Genomic DNA, 11396 nt, shown 5'->3' with positions numbered 1-11396 from the left:
TTTGCAGCACAATATGGGCAGGGGAAACGATATAAATCTCTTGAACATTGAAAGGCAAGTTTTTCTTTTTTTCTGGGATTGAGTAGCCGGTGCAGACTGTCTGTGTAGGTGGAGAAACCCACCGGTTGCCGGCGCTTGTGAACATCTCTGCATAATATATACAAGAATCCAGGAAGTAACTGCATTGTACTTCAGGGATAATAGTGGATGCAATTTTTTTTAAAAAATTTCCATAGAGCCAGAACATTTCAGACAAACGTCCATCATCTGTGTAAGCGAAGTGTTGGGATGAAGGACTTTCATCGTATATCTGTTAAAAAAAAAGCAAAAAACAAACAAAAAAACTTGTGCATATCATTTTTCAAGCGGCACAGAGGTGTAGTGGTTAGCACTGTTGCCTCACAGCAAGAAGGTTCTGGGTTCGAGCCCAGTTGCCAATGAGGGTCTTTCTGTGCGGAGTTTGCATGTTCTCCCCGTGTCCGCGTGGGTTTCCTCCGGGTGCTCCGGTTTCCCCCACAGTCCAAAGACATGCAGGTTAGGTTAACTGGTGACTCTAAATTGATCGTAGGTGTGAATGGTTGTCTGTGTCTATGTGTCAGCCCTGTGATGACCTGGCGACTTGTCCAGGGTGTACCCTGCCTTTCGCCCGTAGTCAGCTGGGATAGGCTCCAGCTTGCCTGCGACCCTGTGGCGCCATTTTTAAATAAGCAACGAGATATCATGGATGCAGTAAAGCAGCAGTCATCCATTATTGTTGTTGCTGCTTCTTCTTCTTCTTCTCCGTGTTGTTGTTGCTTCGATGTTCACGCCAAGGTTTATGCAAACGCAGCGACATAACTGACGTATACAGCGACGTAATGACGTGGCTCCCCTTAGCAGCCTGAGCTATGGAAAAGCAAACTGGTTCTCAGCTGGTTCGCAAGTTGAACGAGTTGTGAACCAGCACCAGCACTGGCCCCGAACCAGCCCTGGAACTGATTTGGTGGAAAAGGGGTAACATAGAGACGCACAACCATTCACACTCACGCTCAATTTAGAGCCACCAATTAACCTAACCTGCATGTCTTTGGACTGGGGGAGGAAACCCACGGGGAGAACATGCAAACTCCACACAGAAAGGCCCTCGTCGGCTGCTGGGTTCGAACCCAGAACCTTCTTGCTTTGAGGCGACAGTGCCAGCTACACATGACAGTAAACTCTTGAATGTTGAATATTTGAGAATTTTGGGGCGGCACGGTGGTGTAGTGGTTAGCACTGTCGCCTCACAGCAAGAAGGTTCTGGGTTCGAGCCGAGCGGCTGGCGAGTGCCTTTCTGCATCGAGCTTGCATGTTGTCCGCGTGGGTTTCCTCCGGGTGCTCCGGTTTCCTCCACAGTCCAAAGACATGCAGGTTAGGCTAATTGATGGCTCTAAATTGACCGTAGGTGTGAATGTGAGTGTGAATGGTTGTCTGTGTCTATGTGTCAGGCCTGTGATGACCTGCCTGGCGACTTGTTGTCCAGGGTGTACCCCGCCTTTCGCCCGTAGTCAGCTGGGATAGGCTCCAGCTTGCCTGCGACCCTGTAGAACAGGATAAGCGGCTGCAGATAATGGATGGATGGATGGATGGATGTACCAATGTTGATCCACTCTGCTCTGCATACAGGCCCTCTGCTCAGATCAGATCAGCTTGGGTGCTTTTTAGGGAGGGATTGGGAGAGAGAGAGAGTCATGATGTCATTCTGAAAAGTTCTCTCTCTCTTTCACACACATAGAGAGGTGGTGATTTTGCTCTCCTTCCACATATAGGGCTGTTTTTTTTTCCCCCTGAAGTTTGTTGACTTGTTTGGAGAGTCGTGATCGGAATAGCCTGGGATTACTCTTTCCTTTCTAGGATATAGAACCAACACACACACACACACACGCAGTGAGAAGCGGACGGTGGTCAGTAAGAAAAATGAACCGGAGTTTTAATAATAAGGCGCAGATTTTGCGCCACTCGAACCTGGATGCGGTGGAAGTCAAAAGCAAAGTGAGTCTGCAGCTTTGTTTGTTTGTTTACATCTGGAAAACCATTACTTATGTTTGTTTGATTTGAGTTTGAGTTTCAAAAGCAGTCTTGTTGCTGTTGTTGTTGTGTTTACACAAGATTATTCCGGATCCGCTATAAAAAGCGCTCTGTTTTAATCCGCTTTATTTCCATGTGAACGCTTTGGGACTATGTGGGGTTTTGGGGCTCGAGCTCCAGATGCCTAATCTCCTGCATGGCAGTGGATTAAGGTGTTTTGTGAAATCTCAAAACAAGCAATCTTGTGAGTTGTAAAAATATCAGGTCAGGTCTGAAGATTGAAGCTCATTTTTCAAACCTTTTTTCTTCTTCTTTTAGTTCATATACCACACCAGAGCTGAAAATGTTGATCGAAGATGTTATAAATCCTAAGGTGCTGTTATTTTGATACCTTGAGGATTTATTTTCTTCTGACTGCACATCCTGAAAAGTTTTTATTGCTCAGAATTTCTTATTTAATAAACATGATTATATATACAGGACACTTTTTCGATGGAATAAAAACATGTGTTCTGTTCCCTTGTAGCGGGTTTCATTCATTTGGTTCGATAGTGTGCGATATTGTTCACGTATTACGTCACTCTACCCAGTGGAGAATGAGCATTGAATATGGTTTATGATATTGCATGGGGTGGTACGGTGGTGTAGTGGTTAGCGCTGTCGCCTCACAGCGAGAAGGTCCTGGGTTCGAGGCCAGTGGCTGGCGAGGGCCTTTCTGTGCGGAGTTTGCTTGTTCTTCCCGTGTCTGCGTGGGTTTCCTCCGGGTGCTCTGGTTTCCTCCACAGTCCAAAGGCATGCAGGTCAGGCTAATTGGTGGCTCTAAATTGACCGTAGGTGTGAATGTGAGTGTGAATGGTTGTCTGTGTCTATGGTGGGGTTTACATTAGACCATATCAGCGGATCATCAGATTAACGTTTTTAAAACGATTAGTGTGCACACAGCAACACCAATACACGATTCACGTGCACACAGCAACGCCAATACACGGATACGCTCGGCTCCGCAGGCATCCTGCGCTCCAAATCACTCCGCCCTGAACAGCGAGTGCCCTCTGGAGGGTGCGCACTCCGGCCCTGCGCAGCTCACAGAGCACGCGAGTGAAGCGCACGAGCAGTGATTCGGGACTGAGCCGCTGTGTGTGTGATCTCAGTGCATGTCGGGCGTGCGCATCACTTACCACTTGCAAGTGGAAGGATGGCAAGCCTAAAGACAATCATAACTACACAATGGGCAGTATTTGCAGTATTTTCATACTTTTATACTCTTTAATGAAAGGTGATACAAGGCGGAAGTCCGTGCCGTTTTTCAGCAGTCGCGTCACATGACCAACGCCAGCGAATCAGGAAGGTGGATGTCACAGTGACGTTGTCCAATAACGACGCCAGCTAGAGCTCAGCACAGCGTATCCGTGTATTCTCAATGTTTACACAGCACCGGACCAGACATGATCTGGATTGAATACGTGGACCTTGGCGGATTCCCGTTTCCAGGCGTTTTAATGTAAACGGACAGTGCATCCGCGAAGAAAACGAGACAGATACGGTCTAATGTAAACTTGGCCTATGTGTCAGCCCTGTGATGACCTGGTGACTTGTCCAGGGTGTACCCCGCCTCTCGCCCATAGTCAGCTGGGATAGACTCCAGCTTGCCTGTGACCCTGTAGGACAGGATAAGTGGCTACAGATAACGGATGGATGGATATTGCATGGTTGTCAAGACAACATGACGTCACATGTCGGAGATGCAAAATTTCAGCGCTAGCGAGTGACTGTGACAAGTTTTAAACAAACATGGCCGCCAGGTTTGCTTCGTTAGATATGGAAGGTTTTGAGGGTATTTTGAAAGAGAAAGACGCGGTGAACACCCAAAAGGAATGTGTATGTATAATAATAATATATTGGCTGGCTTATTTTCATGGTATATCAGATATGTTTCATTCAGCTAGCATGATATTGAACTCATCTTTGAGTCGTTCACTATCATGCCAGCTGAATGAAATACACCACGAAAAAGGCTAGCCAGTATTATTTAAATGGCTAACACATATATATCAACTATAAGAGATAAACACAGCTTGTTTCTGAGAAACCTCTGACACCGGGGACTCCTTTTACAAGTGTTCGTGGTAAACATCTCAACATACAGTTTCACCTTCATCATCTCAACAACTACATGCATTTTTTTTTAATCAGCTTATGTTGAGCGTCCACTATACAAGTCCTCGTGTATGCTGTTACTATAGAAATGATAATTTTTTGTTTGTTTGTTTTAAACAGATACATGATGAAAGTCCTTCATCCAAACACTTTGCTTACACAGCTGATGGAGGTTTGTCTGAAATGTCCTGGTTCTGTGGAAACTTTGTTTACTGCATCCACTGTTATTCCTGAAGTGCAATGCAGTTACTTTCTGGATTTTTGTATATATATTTCATATATTAGATTATTCTCAAAAGAAAAGTGGAAGGGAACTAGGTAGCGTGTATACTCCGCCAAGCTACATGTTATCAACATCAAAATCTGATCACTTGAACCTAGGGTAATCCTAAAGCTGTCCACCAAATTTCATCCAAATCTGTTCATTACTTTTTGAGTTGCGTTGGGAAGAGACCAAAAGGAAAAAAAAATCCTGGATCTGTATACATATCTGGATTTGCATCAAAAGGTATTCAGTCGTTTATTGGTCCATGGCTCACGTTTCCTCCAAATTTCATCAAAATCTGTTCACTAGTTTTTGAGTTATATTGGGAACAAACAAATTGAGGTGAAAACCTCCTCCAACAAAGTTGACAGAGGTTAAAAAAAAAAAAAGATATATGCCTGATAAGTGCAATGCAAGTACTGTCAATATTTCTGTGGATATAACACCGTTTTCTGTTTTAATTTATTACCTTGCATTTTATTTTACATTATTATATTGCAAAGGATTTAGCTTGGTCAAAGGAAATGTGAAAATTAATTATATACTAGAAGGGCACTTGGTAGCGTGCATACCTCCACCATGCCACATATTCGGATTTGCGTCAAAATCTAATCAATTGTTTCTTGGCACACGCGTGACCTTTCCTCAACGTTTCATCAAAATCCATTCACTACTTTTTGAGCTACGTTGGGAACAGACAAATAAAATGGAGGCGAAAATGTAACCTCCAACAACATTGATGAAGGTAATATTAAATAAGAGCTGTGGTGGATTAAATACCATTGTTTCATGAATCTCTGAATGCATCAACTTTTAATGTATGAAAAATCGTGGTGGTGTTGCAAAGCCGTAGTATGATAATGTGCAACAGCAAACTGTGTCGTAGACCTACCACGATAGTAGTTTCCCAATCTTGCTCCATTGCCCTTTCTAATCCACCAGTTCTAACTCCTCAGCTCATTGCTAAGCTATTTATGAGGTTACGCTGCTTGCGTTATAGCTTTAAAACCACTGAAATGTGTAGGTTATGGTTACTCCAGGGTTAGAATTGGGAAACTGTGTAAACAGTCTGCTCCCTTGCCAACCCCTGACCATTGGTTGTCTCCCTGACGAGCAAGGCCAATGTCCTAACAGCAGATTGGCATCAGAACTGGCATCAGACACCAGTGAGACTGAGTAGACAGTGTTTGTAACGTTGTGGCTGGTCCAAATTGGTGGAATGCGTGGTGGGAACGATGCCTGGTTTGGTTTCTTTTTGGCTGCCGTTGTCTGATTGCAGGATTCAGTAATTCATAACAGAGGCTGGAATGCTTGCTGCTACTGGTGTCCATGAAAGGGGCCAGTGTCTGTATGTGAAGAAGACAAGCGGGTCCTCGTTAAGCTTGTCTTGCGTAAATAGTTCACATCTGAATACAGAAGTGATCTGGATGAACCAGCTGTCTCACCAAAACCTGAAAGGACGAATATGAATATACTCCATGTGAACTGTCGAATGGCTGAAACTGACCTGACCTGAGGGTCTTTTCTGGAAGGACGACTCTAGATCTTGAGATTGCAGGTTTCCCTGCACCCACCTGCCCTGATGATGATGGTCATGGGTTGAAACCCATTGAGGTTACAATGTCCTCATCATAATTATTGCAGAAGTCTCGGTCCATTCTCTTGTGGTTGTTTCTATGAACTCTGGTCAGAAATCCCGCCTGTTATTGTTAGTATAAATAGTTGAACTTAAAGCTGTCGTAAACATTGCCCACTTGTGCATCTTCAGCCTTGATGAGGTTTAAATGGTGGGGTTTCGTTCTTAATTACAACTTTTACATTGACTACAATTTTCTGTCACTCGGCAGCTTTTTTTTTTTGAGCCCGAGTTCATGCTGAGTGGTATTTCTGGTTGAATGTTGTCGTTTCAAATGAATGAACCAAAATGCAACGTCCTCCATCCTGAACTTGACCTTGTTACAAAACTGGAGACGCCTTCTTTATTAAATTCAAGAGAGACCAGTGAGTGAACGACTATAAAGAGAGAAAATGTACTATAAGTACTTTTTATCCTACTATGAGTGCCCTTTTTTTTTTTTTTTTTACCCAGAATGTATTATGATTTTCCATCTAGCTGTTGGAAAACATTTCGTACTTGCCTCAGGTGGAAAAGGTCATCTTTTGATAAAAATGAGATGATTAAAAAAATTGATAGGAATTTTGATGGAAATTTTCCAAAGAAATAATGAATTAATGAGCATTATTTATAGTTTAGGCCTTAAACTATTTTTGTGTGTGTGTGTATATATATATATATATATATATATATATATATATATATATATATATATATATATATATATATATATATATATAAAAAAAAAATATGTGCGGCACGGTGGTGTAGTGGTTAGCACTGTCGCCTCACAGCAAGAAGGTCCGGGTTCGAGCCCCGTGGCTGGCGAGGGCCTTTCTGTGTGGAGTTTGCATGTTCTCCCCGTGTCCGCGTGGGTTTCCTCCGGGTGCTCCGGTTTCCCCCACAGTCCAAAGACATGCAGGTTAGGTTAACTGGTGACTCTAAATTGACCGTAAATGTGAATGGTTGTCTGTGTCTATGTGTCAGCCTTGTGATGACCTGGCGACTTGTCCAGGGTGTACCCCGCCTTTCGCCCGTAGTCAGCTGGGATAGGCTCCAGCTTGCCTGCGACCCTGTAGAACAGGATAAAGCGGCTACAGATAATGAGATGAGATATATAATGTTATTTATGTATGTGTGTGTAATATATATAAAATATACAGAGTCTACCTGTAATGTGCAATTTTTCCGAGCCTTTCAATAAGGCAATTTTTTCTTTTCTATACTTTTTCACGGTAGATGATGCAAATAGCCCTCTGTATTTAATCCTTCGTTTGTCTAATTTTTATTTCAGTTTTATTTGTTATCTGTTTGACTTTTTCTTGCTACTGTAACACGTGAATTTCCCGGATGTGGGATGAATAAAGTGAATCTAATCTAATAAGTTACATTTTCAATGATATTTAACAGTTATTCCATGAAATCGAGTCGTACGTGAGCTGATAGCTGGCAATGATAAGCCATGTATGACGAGATTGAGTGGAATAACTGTTTTATTCTATCCACATTCACTGGATTTTGAGACATGGAGTTTTTTTTTTTTTTTGCAAATTTGATAAAAACTTTTTATACAAAATGTCCAGCAAAATAATTTCCGCTTAGAATGTAAATAAACGAGCAAAATGACAGGAGCAATTTGTGAAAAATGCGATGATAATTCTTGAAAACTTATTTTTAAAAAAAAGATACGTTCTTACCATCAAATACTTTCTTTCCATATTTTGTTGCCCTTTTTTCTGTATTTTTGGGGTTTTGTTTTCGAGTGGAGTTTTTATTTCGTCCTCGGTTGGTTCAGCAACACGCTCCGCCATTTTGTTTTTCTCGACTCACGGTATATGAGCTGATAGCCTAGTAGTAGAGTAGCCAATCAGAGTGCGCAATTGCTCATATCCAGTGAATGTGGATAGAATAAAAGTAGATATACAGTCCTGTGCAAAATTCTCAGGCACATGTAAAGAAATGCTGGCGACCAAAAATGGCTTAAAAAAAATAATTAAATGTTTCAGCATTAAAGAAATACTTTTAAAGAGCAATCGGTAAGCCACAATAAATGAAGCAAAGTCAGTATTTGGTGTGAGACGACCCTTTGCTTAAAAAAAAAATGGTAGTCTGAGGTCCAGTGAGTGTGGAAATGAGCTGTAGGTTTTACTGAGCGTCTTCCAGAACCAGCCCCAGTTCTTCTGGACACTTTGACTGTCACACTCGCGTCTTCATTTTGCACCAAAACCCAGCAGCCTTCATTATGTTTTCTTTTTTAATCTGAAAAGTGTTCTCTTATGGAATATGCTGCTCAGATACAAACTTTTTTTTCCCATAACATTTTAATTTTGTGCTGGAAAATGAAACAAACATTTGGACTCTAAAATGTTTAAGTACCGACTCGATAACTTAAGTCGTAAAATAGAAATCTGTTCCAAAGTTTGTATGAAAAAAAAAATAGGGTGCTGAAGACTTTTGCACAGGACTGTAGCTAAATGTAAACACGGCAGGAGAGGACAAAACTTTATACGTGTGTATTAAGTAATTTCGTCTTTTCTACATCGTCATCTTTAGGTCATCACGAGGATGTTCGCATGACTAGAGTTGATGTAAGCAGAGATTCATTTTCATTTTCATTCACGTTTTAAAATTGAGTAACGCAGCTAAAGTTGGTACATTTTTGAACACCGACGTCAAAACCGGGAGGATGTTGCAACCCGTCACGCGTTCTGAGATTCACCATTGTACCATCCCTAATCTCCTGATATCACACTGAACTGTGTGTGATATTATTACAGAAGACGTCATTGTCAGGTTCCTGTCTCTCACTGCTCCAGGAAGAGCACTTGTTTTTAAAGGCACTGCTGTTTAGATAAAATGAGACCTGTGGGACCGAGATGTGGCTTTGCTTTATTTGTTTTGTCTGGAGCTGCTTTTGAGTCCTATCAGTGTGCAGTCAAAGAAAACTCACCGCCGTGTCAAAACCTTTTCCAGAACACACTCCCCCTGCTTTCTCAGAGCTAAAATCTCCACGTCCCACAGTTATCTGCGTTTCAGTGAGAGATAGCACACGAGCACTGAAACCAGAGACGACTGAGACGCGGAGCTGGCTGGCGTCAGGAACGTTTCCTGATGAGAACAGCTCGAGTTTTACCTGCCTCGACTTGTAAAAGTGCAAGGGCTGATGCAAAGGTAGTGAGTGGGGTATGTGTGAAGCTGGTAGGAATATCAGGTAGGTTTGACTTTATGGGGACCTTGACTGGTCCTTGTAAATAAAACTACTTTTAAAAGAAAAAAAACCCCTTTCCTTGTGGTTACTGAGGTTATGGCTAGGTTTTGGTGTTGGCATCACATTAATTAGCTACATTTAATAGTGATATCAGTGGAAGATCCTCAAAATGGCCCTCGTTTATGAAGATGGATACGCGCTTTTAGGCCATCCTTAAAAAAAAAAAAAAATCCGTTTCCTGTCCACCGGGTGGGGGGAAAAAATTTCAGTCGGGAGGGAGGGATTTATTTTTATTTATTTAATTTTTTTTATTATATATGGATGGATAAGAAATCGCAATGCTGTTTTTTTCTTTCAGTACTTTTTTTTTTTATTACAAAAGCAGACACATTTAATAAAATATGACGGTTTAATCAACTGAAACTTGTACAAAAACTTTAAGTTAGCATTTTAAATGCTGACTGCAACATTTGTAAAACTTTTACAAAGGTACTTAAAATGTCCGACACATGGACTTTTTGTAGTTCTAAATCGAGCGTTAGGCCGAGTTCGGATGAAATTACACTATTAAAATGATCACTGAATGATTTTGGTTTTCTGAATCTTTACTATTTTGTTGTTCGCTAGAATACCATTTTGCGATTTCACACTTCAGCAAATGTTTGAAAACTCCGGATCTCCTTCCTTCATGGTGGCTGCCATTTTTTTGTGCCGCACGGCGCATGCGCAGAGCTGATTCGACAGGGCTTTCCACAAGCGCCGGCTGCCGCCACACAATTAAGTCCAGCCGGCTACTTTAATGACTATTTTTGTAGCCCACAGGCTCTAAATATTAATTTTTGATTTTAATAAAATTAAATGTTTATCTAACGGACTGACAATGTCAAACTGAACCGTTGATCAAGGGAGAGTAACTCATCCGCGCCCCGACATGCGGTGTGCGCGCGCACTCAGCTGCGTGAATGTGTCATGCACTGAAAATAAGAGATTTACAAGCCAGGAACGCCTCATGATGCAATACGCAAGAAAAGAAAGAAGATTTACTGCCATTTTACTTTGTATTTGAGTAAAGTGAATAAATAAATGGTCTATGGAAAATACATTTAATCCTGGGAACTGCATGCACAGGAGTTTTTGTGTTTACCCCCCCGGCTGGCTACTTATTTGTCATGGCTGGCTAGTATGAGCTTTAGTGGAAAGCCCTGGGAATGCGGAAATGTCAAGTTCGAGTTTAGATTTACGAACCCGAAAAAAATGTCGAAAAACCGGTGTTTAAAAAAAAAAATTTCACCCGCACAAACGGCACTCACCCGGCCGGTGGACCGGAAACAGAACATTTTTTAATAATAGCCTTATTCCATTCACATTCACTGGATATGAGCAGTCGCGCACACTGATTGGCTACTCTACTACTAGGTTATCAGCTCATATACCATGAGTAGAGAAAAACAAAATGGCGGCGCGTGTTGCTGAACTAACCGAGGACGAAATAAAAACTCTACTCGAAAACAAAACCACAAAAAAAGCAACAAAATATGGAACGAAAGTATTTGATTGGAAGAACTTTTTTTTTTTTCCCCAAGAATTATTTTTATAGTATTTTTTCACAAATTGCTCCTGTCATTTCACCGGCTTGTTTACATTCTAGGCAGAAATGATTTTGTTGGTTGTTTTGTCTAAAGTTTTTATTTATCGAATTTGCAAAAAATAAAAATGCTCCGTTTCTCAAAACCCAGTGAATGCGGATGGAATAAAAGTTATTCCGCTCAATCTCGTCATACATGGATTATAGCCATCAGCTCATGTACGACTTGATTTTGTGGAATAACTGTTAAATATATTTGTAGTCAGAGGAGCATTCATAGCCTAGAAAATCCATTTAGTTCAGGAAAAACGTTTTCTATCTGACGAGCTCCAGATTTTGTGTAAATTTACGTATAAAGAGATTCACTAAGTGAACCCTTGACCGATCGGCTTCAAATCATGAAATTGTTGCGTTACTGTGAATTATTTTTTTGATATACAGATTACACTGCTGAGCTTAAATGGCTTATTGATTTTAAATTGTACACAAATTTAACGAACATTTTGTTCATGAATAAGAC

General features: G+C 41.3%; 1 protein-coding gene across 1 annotated transcript in view; it reads left to right on the top strand.

The window, feature by feature from the left end:
* The first annotated feature begins 1700 nt into the window (after window positions 1–1700).
* Window positions 1701–11396, top strand: part of pard6gb (par-6 family cell polarity regulator gamma b) — a 114363-nt gene continuing 104667 nt past the window's right edge. Inside the window, exon 1 of the mRNA XM_060904623.1 lies at window positions 1701–2010. Coding sequence (XP_060760606.1) covers window positions 1936–2010 — 75 coding nt within the window. The 5' untranslated portion in view covers window positions 1701–1935. The remainder of the gene's footprint in view (window positions 2011–11396) is intronic.

Source organism: Neoarius graeffei, chromosome 22 (genome assembly GCF_027579695.1).
Source record: "Neoarius graeffei isolate fNeoGra1 chromosome 22, fNeoGra1.pri, whole genome shotgun sequence".
Taxonomy (NCBI): Eukaryota; Metazoa; Chordata; class Actinopteri; order Siluriformes; family Ariidae; genus Neoarius; species Neoarius graeffei.
This window is presented reverse-complemented; position numbering and strand designations above follow the sequence as displayed.